Source organism: Meleagris gallopavo, chromosome 4 (assembly GCF_000146605.3).
Source record: "Meleagris gallopavo isolate NT-WF06-2002-E0010 breed Aviagen turkey brand Nicholas breeding stock chromosome 4, Turkey_5.1, whole genome shotgun sequence".
Taxonomy (NCBI): domain Eukaryota; kingdom Metazoa; phylum Chordata; class Aves; order Galliformes; family Phasianidae; genus Meleagris; species Meleagris gallopavo.
In genome coordinates this window covers 34,045,755-34,068,175 of record NC_015014.2, presented here as the reverse complement: position 1 = coordinate 34,068,175, position 22,421 = coordinate 34,045,755, and the positions used below count along the sequence as shown (strand labels likewise).

The window sequence follows — 22,421 nt, the reverse complement described above, 5'->3', positions numbered from 1 at the left end:
TTAGAAGGAAACGTTCTGAAGTAGGATTGATCCCTTTCTTTTCCAGCATTCAGATTTGCATAAGTATAAGCACTGACTCAAAAAATGTATATATAATCATGTATGTGACTTCTTTGAGACATTCCTATTGGGAGCATCCACTCAGTCAATCCAAAGTATTTAACTGAAACTGAATACATATCAACATGACAACAATTTAACAAACCAAGCACTTCAAGCCAGAAGTCTTCAGCAGAAAAACTTTGATTTCATTTGTAATGCTGTAATGTTGAACATCTTATTGACATGACAATCAGAACTATGTACCATTACAAAATTTATTCAGCCAGAAGGTTCGTAATGTAGTAACAGAAAAATGTACCTGAATTTTACCAGATTTTAAAGCAGCAAACATGCACTGTGCTGTATTAAAGGCATGTCTCCAATTGTGATAAGCAACATTTTTCCGATAATTTTTCTTCACGCTTAAAATCCATCTGCAGAGAACCTTTAAGAAACAGCATCATATAGTTAACTGTAAATACATTAAAAGTTTCTTTTTAGGAAAATAAATCCTTCTCAATTGAAAACTGTCATATAGAACATTTTTCCTCTTACCTCAATTCAGTTCTAAAATGACATACTTGTATCCGTGAATATAGATAAGAAAATGCTTACAATCACTAGCTTCTCCTTGAGAATGTAGCATTTGTGGTTTTTATTTTGCTAATAATAATAAATAAATAGATAATAGAAAAAAGAACAATAAATAAATAATAAAATCATAGAATCATAGAATCACCAAGGTTGGAAAAGACCTACAAGATCATCCAGTCCAACTGTCTACTATCACCAATAATTCTCACTAAACCATGTCCGTCAACACAACGTCTAAATATTCCTTGAATACCTTCAGAGACAGTGACTCCAACACCTCCTTGGGCAGCCCATTCCAGCACCTGACCACTCCTTTGGAATAGCAGTATTTCCTAACATCCAACCTATGTTAGTATCTGCTGTGTTAGTTAGAAGCTGCTGGTAACTCAGAAACTGAGTTATATTGAGCTAACTGGTAGGAAAAAAATGCTTGCTTGTAACAACATATTTCATGGAGACAATTCATTTTTTAATTACAAAGTTTTCTTGAGAAATGTTTTGATAACAAACATATCTTTTCACTTATATCAGCTTGTCAAAAGACAAGCAGAATTGGACTAAGGAAAGCAAGAATGATAGAAAGACAGTGATTACTATATTGCTGGGTTGCATTTTTTTAGGAAGGAAGAAAGTATGTTCTGAATGTTTTACACAAATGTAATAAAAGTTGTGGGTTATACTTTACTTTTAAGAGAGCAAAAGGCTTGAATATGGTAATCACATGTGCACTAAAACAGATCACTTAGTTTAAATGCATACTGCATACTGCCATCTGGTAAATGCAGGCAGAGGACTTCAACCTTTGTTTGTTCAAGGTGATTTTTTGTGCTCCTACTGATAGGTGACAGAAATGAAAATCCATTATCATTCATCCACATAAACTCTGCACAAGAACAGCAGTATTTCCTGTTTTTCCACTCTTAAATAAGGAGTATTTTGCTACTGCTAGTTTTCTTTACTTCTAGAATGGAAAGACAGTGCTGTAGTTTCAAAGCTGTTAATGCTCTCTTATTTCTATTGAGATGTGTACTTGTATCTATTGTCATGGTGCCATTTTGTTCTTGCAAATCTATGAGCTATGATATAATTACTTCATGGGCCTTAAATGCCACTCCCGTGCAACTAAAGAACAATATTTGCCTTTTTTGCTATTGTGGAACATAACTGACTTCTCACAGTTTCTGATAATATTAGCCTGGATATGTTTTTGTGTGTGTGTGTTAGTACTACTTGTTCTCTTGTTTACTATCTCTAATTTATGCATCTGAGTACATGCATTTAGTCTTGCTGTTTTTGAAATACTGCTATACTTTTTAAAACTCACTAGAATTTTAACCACACTTCCAGTTCTCCAGTTTTCTAAGTGCATTTTCTAGTCCATCAACCAAGTTGTTAATTATTCAGTTGAACCAAAATAGAAAGAAACCCCAATACTTTAAATACCTTCATAATTTGCTATCTACTTTTAAATACAGATTTTTAAATGCATTTACTGCAGGTTCCATTCACTATTCTTCTGATTTTCCAGTAATTAATTTGTCTCTTTATGTGAAGCAGCATCTGACAGCATTCATACCTCATGTTTCATTTGGAAATTCTGCACCAAGTTGAGGTCTGTGAACATTCGAATTGTACACAGTGTTGTTTCAAAATCTGATAGTTCAAAATCACTGAAGTTGAAGTCAGTCAGGTTGAGAGATTGTGCAGATGGTACTACAGCAGCCTAGAGAAGAATAAGAGGACAAAATTGAACTAGAAAAGAGAAAGCATAACATAAATGCTTTTTCAGCAGACAAGTAGTAAGATCCTACATTTTACCTTCACATTATTTTTAAATCTGATTATTACTTCCCATTTTATCTTAGCTCTTTCACATTAATACTGCCTCATTCATTTCTTTGATTTAATGAACATTTTTCCACAGATCAAAAGAATAAGGAAAGTATTGGACGATCAGAAAGTTTTACCTAAGTTACTCAAGAGAAACTATAACAAAGAGCATGTATGGAAATTGAGAGATTGTGAAAATGAGACAGTGGTGGAATCCACATTCAACTACTGTGGAAGTTAGAACATGTCCACAAGCAGAACTTTCTCAGGTCTGAAAGTCTGAAAAATTAGTTTAGAGAGTTTACCTCTCATCAGATCATCTTTAAAATCTTTGAACAATGCTTTTAATGTATCTTGAGTACAATCATACAACTTTGATTTGAAATTTGAAATTATAAAGTAGATGCAAAAACTCAGTACATTTTAAAATCTGTAACTTTTATTATATCTTTCATCATATCTCTATATTACAGCTGTATTTTTTCCAGTTATAAAATTTAGAGTGTAAGTATTGAATGTCCATCAAAGTATGGATGTTAAAGTTGTTAACAAAATAAGTGATAAGTCTTAAGCTATACTATACATTAAAAATCACTTTCCCAGTATGAGGCTCCCATTTTTCTGGGCAATTGCAGAACAAATTCAAAATTAATATCCTGTTCTCCATAACTTGTTATGGAAGAAAAGGTAGCTTTTGGGAAGGACTTTTCCACGTGGGCGATTGTACTCTAAATTCCTTTTGCTGTTCAGACAATAGAAAATGGCTGATTCTACTCCTTTTCTAGGTTCTTGAGAAGAAAAGGTGGATAGTACAGGGTTTGTTACTGATATCATTTGTGGCTTTGGGAAGATTTCAGGAATGTTTTTTGTTTGAATCACTTTTATCTTCTGCAGATAACTATATATATCATCATGCATAAGCATATAATTAGGAGAGTTTCTCCCTGGTAAGCGGGAAGAATTAAAACAGTCTTAAAATCATAGGATATCCTGAATTGGAAAGGATTCTCAAGGATCATTGAGTCCAATTCCCAGGACCATGCAGGACTACCCAAAAATACAACCATATTTCTCAGAGCATTATCCAAATGTTGCTTGAACTCCAGGAGGGTTGGGGCCATGACCACTGCCTTGGAGAGCCTGTTCCAGTGTCCAGTCATCTTCTGGTGAAGAATCTTTTTCAACGTGACCCTTCCCTGATGAAGCTCCATGCTGTTTCTTTGGGTCCTGTTACTGTCACAAGACAGCAGAGATCAGCACCTGTCCCTCTGCTCCTTGTGAGGAACTGCAGCCACCAGGAGGCCTGACCTCAGCCTCCTTTGCTCTGGGCTGAACAAACCAAGGGACCTCAGCTGCTTCTTATATGTCTTGTCCTCTAAACTCTTTCCCATCTTCATTGCCCTCCTATGGATGCTCTCTTACAGCTTCATGTCCTTATATTGTTGCTCTCAAAACTGCACCCAGTGCTCAAGATGAGGCTACACCAGCATAGGGCAGAACAGGACAATCCCTTCCCTCAACAGCCTAGAAATGTTGAGCATGATGCATCCCAGGGTACAGCTGGCCCTTTTGGCTGCCAGAGTACACTGCTGATTCCCTTTCAGCTTGCCATCAACTAGAATCCCCATATCTGTTTCTGCGAGTCTGCTCTTCAGCCACAACCCAGCCTGTACTGGGTTGACTCATCCCAGGTACAGAATCTGACACTTGCTCTTTTGAAATTTCATGTGGTTAAAATTTCAAGCCCTCCAATTTGTCAAGATCTCTCTGGAAGGCTCCCTGCCCTCAAAGGAGTCAATAGCTTCTCCTAATTTAGTCCAGAAATTTACTTAATATATCTTCAAGTCCTGTGTCTGAGTCACCGATGAAAACACTGAAGAGAACTAGCCTTAAAATGGCTCCCTGTGGAAGCCCACTAGTGACGCCAGCTGCCAGCCTAATGTAACTCCATTTACTACAACTGTTTGAAGTCCAACTCATCAGCTAATTATTCACTCATCACGTTACATTTTTTTTTCTACCTGTATGCTGGACATTTTGTCCAGAACATACTGTGATAAACAGTATGGAATGTTTTGCTGAAAACCAAAGTTACATCAGCTGGCTTTTCTTGGTCAACTAGGTGAGTAACCTTGTTATAAGAGGAGATAAAGTTTGTTAAACAGAACTTTCCCCTTGTGAACCTGCTATGACTAGTGACTGCGTTGTCTTTCAGGTGTTTTTCAATGACTTCCAGAATAATCTCCATAATTTTGCCAGGAACTGAAGTGATACTGACAGATCTGCAATAACCAGGGTCATCTTTGTTGCTCTTCTTGAAAACTGAGACAATGTTTGCCAGTTTTTAATTGGCCATGACCTCTCTGGATTCCCAGGACTATTGAAAAATAATTGAGAGAGGTCTTGTGATGACAGCAGCCAACTCTAAGTACCCTGGGATGAATTCTATTGAGCCCAATAGATCTACATGTGCATCCAGCTGGAGCAACAAATCCAACACAAATTCAAGGTTGGATGGAAAGTCCATTATAGGAAATAGAATGTATGTAATATGTTGAACACAATTTTAGGAAGTGTTTCTCTTGACTGTTTTTCCAATTTAGAAAGATTACAGAATGTGTCTTTTCCCTCTTAACATATTCTAAGTCTCAGGCAGTTTTCTTTTTTTCTCAAAGTAGAGGTTCACTGGAAATAAAGGTCTGTTCTGTGAAATAGCAAGACTACAAAGATCTATGTTGGCTACTGATGGGAAAAGGAAAAAGATTTACTGAACAAAATCCTCTCCTTGACCAAGCATGCTCCAAAGAAGAAAAAAAGACAAGGTCCATTCTCTGGTATTGAGGCCAAACAGCACAAATTGACACGTTTACTCTAGTGTTTGGTGATTGGTTTGCATTGGGATCCATGTGCTGGCCTGAAGTTTTAAGATATCATTATTTTTAGTGCATATTTTCTTTTTTCAGCTAATTATCTGAAATAATTTTATTACTCTATTAAAGTTGATAGTTTCATAGCATGAAAATTGAGGTATGTGTTTCATGCCTTGGGATGTAAAGTGAGGATATTTGGTTTATTTAAGGGTGTAAAACTTGCTCAAATAGTGCTGCTAGACAGTAAGATAGAGAAATCCAAATCTATTGCGCTCATCTACGCAGGCTGTTGAAGACAGCATGTGCTGTGTGCTCTGGTACTGCCTTAAGAAGTGGTGGTTGAAAGGGCAAAAACTGTGGTAGGAGTCATATGGGCAATTGTGCGTGACACAAACCATTCCAAAATTATCCAATGTGGTACATGATCCTCAGTCTTGTGCCTTGTTCTGTGGCACCCTGCTTTGTCCAGTCCAGTCCCATACTATGTGGTCCCCTTGTAGTCCCCTTTTTTTACCTTCCTCTTCATCCCTCCACCACTTTCATTGTCATCCTCGCAGTAGAGGGGATGCAATTTGTCCAGAACATTGTGTTCTAATAGAAAGAACAGCAGAGACTAAGCACAAGATGTGCTTTAAACTATACTTGAAATCATGTCTGTAGTGACTCCTAAGGCAATGGTTTGTAAACACAGGATTAAACATGAGCATGACGGGACACTGCACAGAAAAGTAAACATAATAATAATTAAATGCTGAATTTCTGTTATGGGCCATAAACCTGCATCCATACTTGGGAAGCTTGAAATATACCAAAGATATAAAATATACAAAATTCAGACTTAACTGCTAGAAGAAGGGTTCACAAGATTTTGGCTTTTTTTCTGCTTCTGCATTACTTAATCATTATGAGTTGATAGTATTATTGCATCAACTGCTGCTGTCAGTTAAACTCATAAGAATGGCAGTCAGGATGTCAGTAACTATTTATTTTTCTGTTTTTTGTTTGTTTGTTTGTTTCTGTAATTGCAGCCCTCTGTACATTGTAATGTTAGGTTCACTGTAATTTTAATTTCTGAAAAGTGTGTGCTTCTGCATGTGTAGGGATCATGTCTGTGTAAAGGACCGCCCTTCACTGTTATATCAATGGAATATTTCAAAAGTAATAGGAAAAAAATTCAATTACCGCTGTTACCTGCAGCTCCCTTGTTTCCTCCTCAGCAGCAGAAGCATGGTAAGAGAGAACCTAAAGAGAAAAGGAGCCTTTAGTACAAACAAAAGAGCAATGTGATTAAACAGGTTTCAGCAAGCAGAATTTTCATTGCGTTACATTGCTCTTGCATTACACTGCTCTTGCTGATGAAATGTAGTGTCTCTGCAGGGCCTGCACTGCTTTTAAGTTCTGAAAGCATGTAGGGAGAGATCTGCAATAGCACAGAATCTTCTTGATATAATTAGGCCAAGAAAACGTAAATAGTTTCTATAAATGAGCAAAGAACTCAGATTTTCTCTTTGGAAAGTTTTCATGCCCCACTTTCAAAGACAAATAATTCATGAAAGAGCTATAATTATGTGCCTGACATTGTTGCCATAATAATCCTTTCAGAAGTTTATTCAGACATAAAAGAAAATTTTGCCTTAACTGAAATTTGGCAGAAAAGCCTGAAAGAAAACATGTTTGTTTTAAATTAACAAAATAAGCTCATATTTTTCAGTTGTGAGAACTCAGAACATTAAAATGTTTCAGATTGTTTTAGCAACTAAAGGATAAATTATTTTATAAAGAAGTCAATTTAGGTATTAACTTATAATCTTTTTCCATTATGGAACTTGGAGGTATGGAACTCCATATACTGTGAAGTGTTACGGTAGGAGAAAGAATTGCTAATTTGCCACGTAACCAAACAGCTTCTTTTTAAAGTACTTAAATCATTTTGACAATAATTTTACTACCTTTTTACTTAACATGATTTTATACAGGTTTATTTGAGAGAGGTGATTTTTTTTTCTTCTTTTTTTAGAGGCTACAGGGTACATAATCCACATTTCAGAATCCTCCAAATACTCTATTTACATAAAGAGTGCTAGGAGATCCAAAGTCTACAAATTTTTCACATTCAGCTTCAAGTTATCACCTCTGAGTAATTCAGCTTCTCTAACTAAAGCCGTCTTTAGCTATTAAACTTAACAGTAACCAATTCAATGGCTAAGACTTGATATGGTTTGATGGAGTTTGAGGAAATTGCTGAAAACCTACAATAATGCTGTTGTTGCTCCACAAACCAGTTTGTCTAAAGGACTGAGCCAAAATCATCACAGAAAACCTCAGACAAGAAAAGGAAGCCCCTAATCCCCTAAACCATTTCCTCTTCCTACGCAAAAGAACAAACTAACTATGTTGCCAATGGGTAGCCTTGTGTAAAGGGAAAGATGTGTTCAGTTCACTGCTAAATCTCATGAGTCAAGTTAAAATACAATACCAAATAAAATAGTCTGCTGGGAGACATGGAAACAAGCAGAAAAATTCCTGCCCAACTCATCAGGCCAAATGCTGTTCTCATGAAGAATAGTTTCTGTTCATGTGAGTAGTTGCATTTATGTCTAGAACAGACAAGGTTTGGAGAATATGAATATCTCTTTTGTGCCAATTAAACATCACCTAGTTTGTGAGCTCACCTCTAATGTCACCATCTGCTTGGCCATTGCTCTTTCTACAGCTTCATACATCTGTGTATTCTGAATCCCCAAGCCACAAAAGATGACAAATGCTTCCAGAAACTGCTCATCATTTCTGTTGAAAGCTTTGATCTTGCCTGAGTTTTCTTCCATCTTATTCACAAGCTGGCAAACCCCTGAGTCAGGAGAGAAATGTGAAGAAGTAAAAGATTGAACTGTCAAAACATCACCTATAGAATGGAACATCAAGAGAACTACTAAGTCTATTACAATTTAGCCTACAGTACAAACCACCAATATACATAAAAGTTACACACAGGAATGCTATAGACTTTTTTCTGTTTTTTTCCTCCTTAAAGCTTATTAGATGGGCTTCCTTGTATTAAAGCATAAACCTTAAAGCATAATATATTACTTAGTAGACCTAAGAAGCACTTACTAGGATTTACAAAGCTAAAATGTAGGTGAAATTCTAGGATAGTTTTCATCCTAATATTATTAATAGAATTCTAGATTGATATAATCCCTAAAGACAATTTGTCCTTTGGAGGCTAATTAAATTTTTGTAAGCATGCCAAAAGAACATTTATGAAAGTCAGAACACTGGTACACAGAGTTTTTGCTCCCTTATTTGAGTCAGTACTGGAAATTTTTTAAAATAAATGAACTTAACAGATAATAACCAAGTTGAGGCTCAAGGTTCACATATATTTGCTGACTGTATGAAGATGTGATTGAATTACAGCCTGCTTCAAAGATTACCGAAGTCATCAAAAAGCATCTTATAGAAATCAGATTGTTAGCTTCAAAATGATTGGTAGTTGCATCTGTTCATTTTCCATTTATTTCTGCTGATTAGTGCCAGACTTCTTTGTGCACTTGACATTGAGGGGTCTGAGAGGTAACTTTTACAAGCCTGCAGATTAAATTTTCAGTGCTATTTTAAGCAGATGGGAATTCACTTATATACCTCAATTTAGCTTTACTTAGTGCATGGCAGTTTTTGCTAAGAAAGTAGAATGTGAATTAAAGCAGCTGCTTTGTAAGCATACATTGTCCAAAACAGCTGTGAGCGTGATTATTGTCTTAAGGATGTCCATACGTTTCCTTGCTCTCAAGAGTGTAAGTACTAGCAGCTTTAAGGATAAAAGCTAACATTTTCCTACTCAGTTGTAAATAAGTGTCCCAGTGAAAAAATTAGTTGCAAACTAAAGCATCTAAAAAAAATAGTAATTGCAAGTGTCTTATTTTGATATAAAATGTAATTGCTTACCAGTCTGTATGCTTCACATATTTTATAAAGAACATTTAGCAGATGAAACAATGATTGATTAAATATGTACTTTACGAGCAAAAGGGAAGGTAACTATTTAGTTTGATGTTTCTAAAAACACTGTAACCAACTTTCAGGTTGTCTTGCTCTAGCAGAGCTACTTGTAATTTAAATAGGCTATGTGAACAGAATCTGAATGCCTTACACTTTGCCACCATAAGGCCAGAAAAGATGGATTTGCTTTTTGCTTGTAGATAGGGATGAAATTATAATTAATACTATTTTACAGCAGTCCCAGTATTGAACATTGTCAGCAGCTGCTCTGGGATCTTATCAATGCTACTGTTTTTTGTTTTGTTTTGTTTTGTTTTTTACTATGGAAGTATTTCTAGCATTGTATTACTCTAAATTTACAGACTAAGAAACCTTACTAAGATTTTTAATTGCAAGAAACATACAGTCTGTTAGGGAGCAAGTTTGTATCTGCCCTTTTACAGTAAACAGAAAAAAGGAGAAAAAGAATGTTATGCACACATTTAAACTATGTTTAAGAAGAACAGTGGCCTTGCATGTAGAAGTTTTAATGTCTAATGGCAATATATGAACACTGACCTATTTTCAAATCATATTCTCTTCAGGGAACTGTTATTTTAGTATCAGAGTTTCCTCTAAAAAGATAAGAATGTTACAGCTGTAGTTGTGAACCATTGGGCAGGCATTGTGGTATCTGAATATTACAAACAGGATTCTGACTTAATGGATTAGTAGATCCTTAATTGGTAGTAAAAATATATAATTTTAGAGAATAAGGATTGACCAAAAACAAGATTATCTTTCCCTGGGAAAAAGAAGCAAACTTATAAAACTCAGGGAAAATCTCATGGAACTTACTTTCAGATCTCTGTTTAGTACTGTTTATGATTTTATAATTATTTCCATAGCAACGGTGATGTAACAAACACAACTGAGTAAGCCTTAAAAGCAAATGAATTCTTAGAAGACAAAGAATTTGGATAAACATAAATGCCTTAAAAAAAAACTTGGAAAACTACAGCAAGTATACTCTTCAGTATATTTCAGAATATATTGTATATTTCACCAAAGCATTCAGGGATCCATACATTAGAACTAAAGGAACTCAAAATTCTTTTATTGGGACACAGAAAACCAAAGAAAGATTCAATAAAGTTTCCACCACATACCTGAAAAGTGCACAAGTCAGGAGAATAAAAAAGTTCACCTCTTTTCCAGTAAGATTTGCTTGGTTTTGCTATGAAGAGCTTTTCCCACCCTCACCCCACACCTGCACATTCCACACCCCAAGTTCTGGTCATGGGTATACTAATCTTAAAAAAAAAGAAGATTTAAAATAATCTTATATATATTATGCAAATGAAACTTCTGGGTATTATCCCCAGGAAAACTTTTTGACCTTGTCCTACTAAAGATTTGAACATTATCTATGCTGTCCTTAAAGGACTTTGAAGATTTCCCATTGCTCAGACTTGAAAAACTCACCTAAAGTGGTACTTTGACTGTAACTAAGCTTGAACTTCCACAGAAAAAAAAAAAAAGGATTTCCATATGACATCAGATGCAACTGTTTTATCAGTAGTTAACAGCATAGTGAAATATCTCTAATAAAAGCTCAATAGTCCAGTTTTTATCTTGGTCTTCTAGAGTCTGATAGAATATATACAACAAAGTAATAAAAGAACTCACTGAAGAAGCTGATAAAGAAATTTCAGGGAATTCAATTCAGGAAAGACAAGGCTTCTCTTTCTGTTTCAGGAAATAAGATCTGTCTTCATGGAAAAGGGATCTCATATTTAATACAGACATTCATTATGTAGTTTTGTCATAACTCTCAACAACAATTACTTGAAGATGATTAAAAATCCACTCTCAGAAGATTTTCTTGCCAAATTCTGTACCATTGAGGAAGCTGCATTCATGGTACTATCTGGAAGTCAGTATATTTTACATTCTGTTTCATTGTGGTTCTTACTGTTACCAGCACACTGACATGCATTCCAATTCCCATGGTACAGGGAAGTCCTGGTAATTTCCAAAAGCATCATTATACACTTGTCCAAGGTGAATCTGAAATTCACTGAAAGACTTAACATACATTAAGCAAATGCCCTGAAGTGCTGTTAGGATTAGATCCTCCAAACAATTCAGGTGTTTATCCATCTTTGAAGATCCACACCAGGGCTACCTAAGTACTTCGAATCTATAAAAATGTGAAGTATCACAAGATTGTTGTAGATACTTGGTAGGTATCTTGCTCACTTGTCAGGTAAGCAATTTACAGGCAAGTTTGCAATGGACTTGTTGGCTGGAAGCATCATAATTAAGAATTTTGCCCTGCATTTGTTGCTGAGATTGTGCTCGGGAACACAGAAATATTTCCATGAAATATACAAAAATATTTTTTGTAAAAGTATTTATTGTAAAGATACCTACCTATTACCTTATTCTTTTTCCCATTTTTTATTGGTGTACACAGCAAACTCTTTATATGTTGACTTACACTTTCTGCACTGTCAGTCTGTTAAACAAACAAAACAAAACAGAACAAAACAAAACAGTTAAAATTTTTAAGGCCAGTGTTTAAGTACCTGAAGTGAAAATGCAGAGCTAGAGTTTCCATTATTGGCTTACACATGTTCCTTCAGAAAGCAACCATGTCTTTGAAGAGATTGCACATCTTTGGCTGGATGGTGTAATAAACATTACATTTGTAACAAGCTTTGGTGAAAAATAATATAAGTAATGATGATAATTACCATTCATACTTTCCAGGGACTTGCAACATCGTGCTAAAAATGTGTTAATTTTATAATAGATTCTTTCACTTCACTTTCATGACAACAACAATTTTGCACGAAGACAAAGTGTTTCACTGAGTGCAGCTGGAAAGAGATCAGCTGGGCTTTAGGACACCTTTCTACTCTCATCAGTTAAAGAGCTGTGAAATTATCTGATCTCTTCCATTTCTAGCATCTTCCCTGTACTTGCAGTAGGGCCATACATGTTATAAAAGAAGAGTTCATGCCATTAAGGTAATTGTGTATTTTGTGACACTAAACTTTCTGTAAACACTTTTGGTTTGTTTGAGATGACTTAATTAAACTACCAATGCAATGAAAGATGCCTTGGTGAAGACCAAATTATGATCCAAAGAATGCTCAGTTTTCCAAATAGGTCAACATTCTGCAGTCTTCCAAAAGCCTTTTATCATTGCTAGGTTGGGTATATTTTGCTATCAGATTGTTTCATGATCCAAGACAAGGACACTGAATTTATTTGTGAGGTAAAAGTGTGGATGGGTAGAACAAAATGACAAGGCATCTTTTTCAAATTTCTGGTAAGAAAGTGACCTAGTTTTGTTCTGTAGCTCTTAGTTCTAGAATAATGTGGCAGTTGCTGAGAAGTAAATTAGGGTCAATCTCTAATTGTATGTGGCACAAAAGATGTGCACACACCAATATTTCAGATCAAAGGATTTGGGTGAAGTGTTTGTTTGTTTTTACTACTGTTGCTTTGCTATTTGGTGCTCTGCAAGAGGTTGAAAGCTTTCTTTGCAAGCGAATGCACAAAAGCTATATTGCCTGTAACTGGCAATAGGAAGTATGAGTATCTGAAGAAAACGTTAAGGATTATGTCATGATGGATACTTTACATGACTATGGGAATTTAATATTCGGTAGCTCATTATCAGAAGGATAGATGGAATAACTCAAGACTATGATTTACTGTTTTCTGTACTTTGGTCTAAAAAGATGTACATGTGTAATCAGCTGTAAAAGGATAAGAGCCAGCATCTCTCCTTAGACCACTCCAGCAGAGGCAACTGAGAAATATTAAATCAAGTTGGCATGAAAATTGGTTTAAGGCTACCCTAATAAGAACCTGCTGTTTTATGGTAAAGTTCAAATGCACTGAAACTCAAACTTATATGGAGTGAGATAAGAACAGAGTTCACAGTGCTTAAAAAAAATACTTGACCCAGTATTAATGAAAAGGAAGGAGACTAAAAAGAACAGGCATAAATGGTTTCCAGGAGTGTTGTAGATATTTGAACTTTATCTCCACAACTCTAGTTTTGTTGTTTCAGGGGAAAACAAAGATGCATGGCTGCTGGTTTACTTACTGTCCTTGTATGTACTGAATCCAAGGCAGGCAGTATCAGGGCTCTCCTGTGAAGGAACCTATACTGGTTTTCCGCCTCATGTCACTACGTTGGCTGCCAATTCAGTTAGAAAGCACAAAGTCCTTTTTATAAAGTTAGTGAGTGAACTGTTGAACGTTTTCCAAAGAAAGAGGCAAGTCAGCGTTTTTAGTTTACTAGGTACACCTGGGATTTTCCTCACGCCATGGTTTGTCAGCTTTAAAAAGATTTTGCCTACAGTCCAGCCTTAAGATTTCTCTTATGTTGCGGTAGAGATGCAGCCATTTATTTTCTTTATGTTTCTTTCACATGCATAATGTGTAAATCGTCTAGATTCCAGGGAAAAGATGTAAGAACTTAACTCCTCTGATGAAGAGAAAGTTTTGTTTTAGACAGTCATTCGGTATTCCTTTTATGTATTTTAAAATGTCTTCAAAATAGTTGCTTTTGTCTTTAATGATCTCATGATCTCATGTAGTATATCCATGTGATTCTTTTTTTTCTTCCACTCCTGCAGTAAGATAACTTTGGGCCTGCGCTATGGTGAGCACTCAATTTTTTTTTTGCTCTGTCCTTCATAAAATCCTACTCCAGAACATCAGTGAAACCTTGTACAGAGAAAAAGGGAAGCAACATAGCTCCCCACCATGATGCTGCTCCTCCTGTCCACTTACTGGTACAATCATAATCAACGTTGTACTTTCTGAACTCTTGGTTGTGTGATTCAGAACAAAGTGCTGGGTAAAAACCTGCTCATTGCCATAAAACTTCTCCCTCTTACTCTCTCCCTGAGCCCCCCCAGCTTACAGGCCTATCTATTGTAAGAAGAGTTTCTTTCAAGATTCTGCATTGAAAGGAAAACACAGAATTACAATTTTGCATTGTATTGACAACAACTTTCAGCACACCCATGACTGTAACCTGAGTTTTGCCAACTGGCCTTCCCTACTGGCCGTAGTACATCATGGCATGAGCATACATCTGATGAAGTGTAAAGCAAAAGCTTCCAGAAAAAAAAAAGTGAAGTTGCTGCTTATCCAAAACAGCAAAGAACTTGCATGCATATCATTAATCTTTGCCAGGATAAGTAGGGAAGGGAGAGAATAAAAGGGAAGGAAATCCTGAGAGCCTCCCGACAATCACAATAAGCTACTGAGGATTATTATGAAAACCTCCAACTGTTCTTCACTTAAATGCTTTCCAGAGAATGTATTGCAAGCTCTCCACGTCGTGGTGTCTATTTATTCACAAATGAATGCTAAGCTTTTTAATAATGGCTGTACAGATACCCTGCCCACTTTGTGAGTATTGTACTATTTCTGCACTGATTAAAATTTTAAAATTTTAAAATTATAAAATTAATAAAGTAAGGGTTGTAAGTCTCTTAGCAGCATTTTGTGAACATTAAATTAAAAATAATAATAATAATCAGACAAAAAACAAACAAAACAAACAAAAAATAATGGACAAAAAAAATAAAGGAAAAGCAAGAAATATTTGAAAGGTAAACAGAAAAGAAAAATTCATTTCTGAATTACAAATCTAAGGTTATTTTACTTACTGTCCAGGGAAATCTTCTGTCTTTACAGACATCTGGGATGTTGAGAGGCTCCATTGTATTCTTGACATACTGAGCATACATATAATTAATTTTGTTTGTACCATAGTCCCTGAAAGATGCAATATTATTTTTATATGCTTAGTAAGACATCAAATCATTTCATTATGCAAAGCAGGTAATTGTAAATATCCTTCATATATAGGGCCAAGAAAGATATAACCAACAGCATTATAGTGGAACTGAGTTCAAATCCTATACACTAATCCATCTGTAATTGCAAAATGACTGGGAGAATTAATTTATACACTGCATCATTTCTTCAATATTCCAAAATTCTATCACCAAACATCAAACTTAAGAAATAATACTGGACATGCAGATGAAGGACAAAGAATGAGCAACTGGGTTTACACTGAAATAAACAACTCTGAAAACAAACTATTTGCAAATCTGACACACCTGAAAAATCAATACTGTATGAGACATGCATATTGTTTAGACTGAGTGCAGTTGGTAATACTTGTGCGGTTTCTACATCAAAGTTTATTTCAAATTTGTTCTAAAAGAACAATCAGCATGGGGATTCTTGATTTTTGATTATTGAAACAGAGATTTTTTTTTTTCGAAATTGAGTCATAAAATACCTTCACAAGATCAATCATCTCCTGCTTTTGTAGACATTAAGATTTTAGTTAGAGGAGTTCAATCAGAACACATTGCCAGCATTAGAGGAGGACATATGTCCTAGTAATGCACGTATTATCATCAAGCTCCTACAGTTTACTCTGACATTTGACTTGACTTTAGTTATCCTTCTGGTGCAAGTACACTTGCAAAAGATGTTCACAGTGCTAAAGGGAGAAAATTATTCTTTCATTATTTCACCAACTTGGTTATATAAGGCAGTACCCCACAGTTCTGAACACTAGTCTGATTTGGGCTTGATTCAGGGTCCTTGATTATGTAATAAGCTTGAAATTATATCTTGTAAAGTAACTCTTCCCATCTAATCTATGTAATTAGATTTCTTCTGTTGCCTGATAATATGACCTTAAAACAAAGCACCAGTTCTAACTCCAGTGGCTGACTCATAGTCCATGACATGTAACTGTGCTGTTTCATGAACAAAATTCAGATATGCAGCTAAGGTTCTAGGAGTCCCTCCTTATCAATTATGAGAAAAAAATTACTGACAGTCCATGCAAGCAGTAAATTAAATTCTGAGTACATCAACTAGTAACCATAAAAAAGATAATAAAGAGGAAGGTGAATTCTGTCTCTTTACGTAACAGTTATCCTGTGATCTTATGACCATTTTGTACCTATGTACTTTATGACTGTACATTGTCTAAAATCCCAATACAGTTTGAGAGGTATTTGCTTTAGCCACACACTTTGGAGTTCATTTTCAAATGCATATAATTAAAATTCATATCAGAAATGTTCACTAAAAAAAGATCAAAGGTATGGAAATCTTAATTTTCTCTCTGGACGTGAAATCTGTAGTACTGTAGTTTTGATAGGACTGTGTCTCATTCTTCTGACACTACCGGTATCAACTGCCTGTGATGACAGGTTATGGAGGCAGTTAATTTTCAAAACGTAAATATAGAAAGGTTCTGATTAAATTTTGCCAACTATGTAATCTGAATATTTGAATTCAATTATTTTTACATCTTTCTCTTCCTCCAGTTTAAATGCCTAGTCATTTCTTGAAGATGACTGAAAGTTAGAACTTTACGACTTTTCTTTTGATTTTGTCAGTCATATTCCTTGAGTTGTAGCCTACCCGTAAGTTGTAAAACTGAACTTTAGACTTGAAAAAGTGAAGTGGCCAGGCCTTGTTCTGCTAGACTTCTCGATGTGACAATTTGTCTATGTATGTTTCAGGATAAATCTGCTCCACAATAGATAGCAGAAATATGTGGTAGCCGGGGGAATGTAATGGTACACAGGTTCTTTATTATGAAAAATAACATTAAAAACATAATTTCTTCAACATTTTCCGGTGGTAAACAAAAGCTTAATTTCATTGTTTTACCTCTTCTGATTTTCTGCTGAATCTTCTAATTCCTCAGCTTCCATATGAAACACACTAGAAAATGAATCCTGAAAAAACAAGAGGATATTATAATTTATAGATTTGGATGTAATAACTTAGAGTAGTAGTATTCATGTGAAAAGCATGCTGCTATTATCAACATCTCTTCTGTAATAAATGTAGATATAAAATTGTTCAACTTTGCTTCATATCAAGCAGCAACAATATAGAATCCTATGACAAAAATATATAATTTTTAATATCACTGAAGTATCTTGAATCTCTACTGATCATTCTGAGAAGAAATGCCAGTATATAAGCTGTACCATCTATCTCTGGAAGGTCCAGTTTTGAACATTTATCCAAGTGAATGCACCAAGAGTGCATAATATCTGCTTTGCTTGTGGAGATGAGGACATCAATGCTTTCTAAACATTTCAACAAATCTGTATTGCTTTTCACATAGTTTTGTTTTTTTTTTTCCCCCTACAATTGAGAATCCTAATTGTAGGGAAAAATTAGATTCTCTCTGCACTAAAGATTCAAACTACAGACTGGAAAGTAAATGCTAAAGTTTGGTTGATTTGCAGAGACAGTGTGACTATGTGAATACATGCATTATGTAAATTCTTCTCCCGTACCGTTGTATTCAGGAGTGACTCTCTTAAATACAGTGAGAGAGATTATTACAAAATAAAATCCTTCTCCTTTTCTGTAGCCTATGGGTTGTTCATACCTCCTCTAGGGAATAAGCTCTTCTGCCTTTAAATAAAAAAATCCTACTCACAGTGCAATCTTCGTCCACTATGAAGATGGTACACCTCTGCACTTGCATGAAGGATATTATAGTGGCAGCTATCTTCTTCAGAATTACTTCCAAAGACTGCTGTTCTTCAAAAATAAGGCTGGCAAGATCAAGAAGCACCTGGAAAACAAATCTTTGTGAAAATCTGACTAGCTGTAATGAAAGCAATAATTACAATTACTACTCAGTATGATTCTTCCCCTGAATTCTTCCTGAACCAAGGAAGTCAACACGTACATCTGTGACAAAGATTAAGCTTTGGCTCTTATACAGACCGCAAGGCAGCAGTAATTAAAAGCCAGTTTGACATGTTTGATGGAAGAAATTGATAGCATACTTAGCTGTCTGAAGTTTTCAGTTGAAGAGACAGAGTAGATTTGGGCATTAACAGTTGATCAAATGAAATTTGAGAAGTCCAGACCACAAACTCTAATTTGCCCTTAGGAAACCTAATAATTTCCTATGGCTCATGTGTGCCATTATAAGAACGTCAACAGTGATATTTAAATTACTTAAGACTATCAAACACAATTATTCATAGTAATTCAAACAAAACCTAATGAACTCATTTGGTAAAAACATCATTTAGACACAGGCTGTCATATTTCAAAGCTGTTGCCAAAGGACTTCTGCTCAGATGTAGGCAAATTATACTCCCTTTATCCCCACAGGAAGCATGGAACCAATTTGAAAAGATTATCCAAATTTGTACCAATTTACAAACACTGGTATTCACTTGGAAACCTAGACCTACCAGAAAGTTATTACAAGACCTGCTGCCTTGTCGTTTCTCCAAAACCTTTTCATACCATATTGGATAGACACACTCCATCCGTAGAGACCATGGCATTAATAAACCATCAATTATATAGATAGATACAGAGTAAAAAGAAAATTCTATTTCCTGTCTGATCATTATGGAAAATATTGTTAGTGACTATTTATAGTTGTAGGAGTCTAAAAGAGCAATCTGTATAACCTCTACAATTTTGTATGGATAATTTTACCTGAAATTTCTGGAGTACAGTAGCATCTGATTGTGTAATATACACAGTGAGCCACAGGATAACTTCAGGCAATATTTAGTATATTGACATAGTATTATGCATAGTATTCAACTAGAGAAATTAAAAATTGCCAAGGAACAGCTGCCACATGAGAAGAAAACAGCAGAATGCACTGATTTCTAGCTAACTATAATTTTTGTATTTTTGGGACAAACCTGTTGATCATACCTGATTACGCCTGTTTTCAAGCAAAGATGTTTCATACAATTGAGCGTTGTGAAGAACAATTCCACAAAATGCCAAATATGCAGCAAAATCCTGTAGACAAATAAACATAAGCTTCTGATGAAGATAGTGGCTCTCATTTTCTTAGCTTTATTCAAAGTTCAACTGTTACATTATTTCACCTTGAAGTATTAATTGATATTTAAGGATATTTCTGGCAATTCAGGTTTTTTTCAGTCACTCATACTTTTTGTTCCTCAAGAATCTCTTCTCCCTTTTTTAAAAGAATAGTCTTTCAAGTTTATCCTGGTGAAAGTAGGATCGGAATAAGAATCAAGTCATTTTGCAATAGTACAGATTTTACCTAGAAAAACATAGTACAGACAATCAGCATCTGTTATTATGGGGAATTCAGTCTCTTCTGAAGTGGAAATAATATTCTCCTAACATAGCAAAACCACAAGTTTTTTTTCAGTTCCTGAATGTGATTAATTCTGATATCTTGCAGATACTCTGTATACATTTTGTTTTAATTGGGAAAGTTTTCAAAAGGAAAGAGTAAATTCTGATTTTTTTATTGACAGATATTGAATCATCTTCTTCAGCTTTTTTTGCTATACAAATTTAAAGTGAGTTCCAGAAATGTCTGGAAAACAACTACCGTGTGAGAACTGGGAGTGAAGTTGCCATCTCCTCTTCTGATGATCTCATATATTTATAATTTATCCAAGGCTTTTCTCTTCCTGCAATTGCTGTATTGGGAAGTGATACAGTATTTAAAAAATAATCACTAGACAAATTTTAATATTCAAAATACATATTGTTGGGAATGCCAGGAAAGTTAATATCAGTTCATAAAAGATTATGTCTATTATAAGCTATGAAACTGTTCCTACAGTGTATTTCAGTAGAGTAAGCCTGTGTTTCAGAGACATGTGAGAGGTATCTTTCTGATCAAGAAATTAAACGACATCCCATCTACTTTTCTCATGGCTTTACAAGCAAAAAACTGTGCAATATAACAAGAATTTTCTTGTTTCATTTTTCATAACTTTAAAATGTCTGATCAGTGTGAAAAGTAGTAACATATTCAACCCCTGCTGTCCTATGAAAACAGAGACATAAATGTCCAACTTCTATACCTTTTCATCTTGTTCTGTGAAAGTCCCACCAGTTCCAGATTTCTTATTAATTGCTTGAGCCACACCAACAACCTAGTGTATAAAAATGAAATAAATAGATCATTTTTGAGAAGTCTGTCATTGGACTGTGGTATTCCTAGACATACATGAAAATAAATGATTATTGCATGTATTCCTTTGATTGACCTTTGCATTTAAACCTGTTTATTTCTAATTTATTTGTATTACAAATTTCTGAGCATGAACCTGACTTATCAGAAAGAAAAACAGTGGCAAAAAGTCCTGGATGCTCTTATGAAGAACGGTTGGTTTGATCCAAGACTTATTCTATAAAGTGAAGCGATCATCTCACACAAGGACAGCAGTAGTTTATACTTCTGAAACTGTCATCTACTTTTGTGTGTAGAACCTCCCCTTCCTGCAAGCTCTGATGAAGTTTCCAAAACCTTCCCCTTCTTACTGTAGGCTTCTTACAAGATCTCTCTACTGTGATCTTTTTGCTTTCTGTTTATTTCTGAAACTGTTTGGATAGAATTTGAAAAACAGGTTGGGTACCTGCCAGAATCAAGTTTGTTACTGTAAGTATTTACTTAAAGATAGGTTCTGAAAAAAATTGCTTTGAGACTGAAATAATGCAAGACCATTTCAAGTTGTTAATGACAGTAGTTTCTTCATCTTACTTTTTTAGGATAAACAATATCAGGAGAAAACTATGTTGTGGTTGTGTGTGTTTAAGAAGCTGTATTTAGGTTTACTCATGAAATTTGTAACTGCTAAACTGAAGGAGGTCATACAGTTATATTTCTGTAATGGAAAAGACAACAGTTTACTGTCTCTCACACCAGCATTCCCAAAATACTGATGCTACAAGTAAGGTCATTGTTCTGCAGCATGAGTCACTGCCAACTGTGGGCTCAAAAAATGTCTGTCTGAAATAAAGCTCAGATGTCATGTCCATTCTATACAATACAAGCCTTCCCACAGTCAACTTCTCATTTACTTCAGTGATGATTTCTTATCTAGAGAACATTCTCACTGTAATAACAATATACTTGCCATATTTATTTCTACAGCAAGCTTTGAATTGTAAGCAAATCCTTTAGAAATCTATATGCTTTTACATTTACTTGCATGTGGAAAGACTAACACTTAGGCCTTTTCTCCTACTGCTATCTTTTCTGGGTTTCTCATTTTCTTTTTCTTTTTCCAGCTTTGGTCCAGCATGAAGGAAGACAATTTTAATGAGTTAAGAGGCTCTTAAAGGTGAGTAATTTTGTCTTGTGTAAACATCTCCCCCACAATGAAAGGAAAGCTGGGCGTGCTTAAAACTAAAAGGAAACAGTAACAGGACCATATTAGTACCACAAAAAGACTATTTAGCCTCCCTTCATTAGCCTGCAGGTTTCTCATAAATTAAAAAAAGCATGTGTTCCAATGGAAACGGTCATTTTTGTGTCTTTGTTAAGTCCTTCCAATAAAAGCTTTTAATAGAATGAGGAAAGAATACTGAGGAGAGTAAACCTATTAAAAATTCATAGTTGTCTTGATGATAACAATTTCATGCAAAAGACAAACTGTATATTTTTTTAGTAAAAAATATTGACAAAAGGAATACATTTTCCAGTAACATTCTAAGCTTTTAGAGAGAACCTTGTTTTATGAGCAATTTTTGCATATAAAATTACACATTATAAAATTAAACTGACTCAAATTCTGGCCTGAATTGTATTTATACCAGTGCAAATTTAAGTGAACTCCACTGAGATGTGTATTATTCAGGTTAGGTATTAAGAAAAATTTCTTCTTAGAGAAAGTGGTAAGACATTGGAACAAGCTGCCCAAGGAGGTAGTGGAATCATGGTCCCTGGAGGTGTTCAAGAAATGTGTAGGTGTTGCACTGTGTGACGTGATATAGTGGTATGGTGGTGATGGGTTGATAACTGGACTACATGATCCTAGTGGTCTTTCCAACCTTAATGATACTATGATTGTGTTGAAGACAACTTTCTGATGCAGGTGGTGGAGGAACCGACGCGGGGAGGGGTGTTACTGGACCTTATTTTCACCAACAGGGATGGACTTGTTAAGGAAGTAAAGGTAGGGGGCAGTTTGGGTTGTAGTGATCATGAGATGGTGGAGTTCAAGATCCTGAGCGGAAGAAGCAAAGCAATAAGTAGGATTG

General features: G+C 35.2%; 1 protein-coding gene and 1 long non-coding RNA gene across 5 annotated transcripts in view; one reads left to right on the top strand and one right to left on the bottom strand.

Annotated features, from left to right (window-relative positions):
* Nucleotides 1-22,421, top strand: part of LOC109367301 — a 116,220-nt gene that overhangs the window by 30,414 nt on the left and 63,385 nt on the right. For both annotated transcript variants that reach the window (XR_004159599.1, XR_002114310.2), the window contains exon 3: nt 21,450-21,502. This is a non-coding gene — a long non-coding RNA (uncharacterized LOC109367301). The remainder of the gene's footprint in view (nt 1-21,449; nt 21,503-22,421) is intronic.
* PDE5A (phosphodiesterase 5A) overlaps nt 1-22,421 on the bottom strand; it is a 61,709-nt gene that overhangs the window by 14,630 nt on the left and 24,658 nt on the right. For 2 of the 3 annotated variants that reach the window (XM_003205710.4, XM_010709943.3), the window contains exons 4-13: nt 20,240-20,311; nt 19,101-19,190; nt 17,848-17,985; nt 17,061-17,128; nt 15,020-15,128; nt 11,751-11,835; nt 8,009-8,184; nt 6,519-6,578; nt 2,213-2,359; nt 362-487 (exon numbers count right to left, since the gene is read on the bottom strand). In XM_003205710.4, coding sequence (XP_003205758.2) covers nt 362-487; nt 2,213-2,359; nt 6,519-6,578; nt 8,009-8,184; nt 11,751-11,835; nt 15,020-15,128; nt 17,061-17,128; nt 17,848-17,985; nt 19,101-19,190; nt 20,240-20,311 — 1,071 coding nt within the window. The remainder of the gene's footprint in view (nt 1-361; nt 488-2,212; nt 2,360-6,518; nt 6,579-8,008; nt 8,185-11,750; nt 11,836-15,019; nt 15,129-17,060; nt 17,129-17,847; nt 17,986-19,100; nt 19,191-20,239; nt 20,312-22,421) is intronic. The other variant, XM_010709941.3, reaches the window with a different exon arrangement.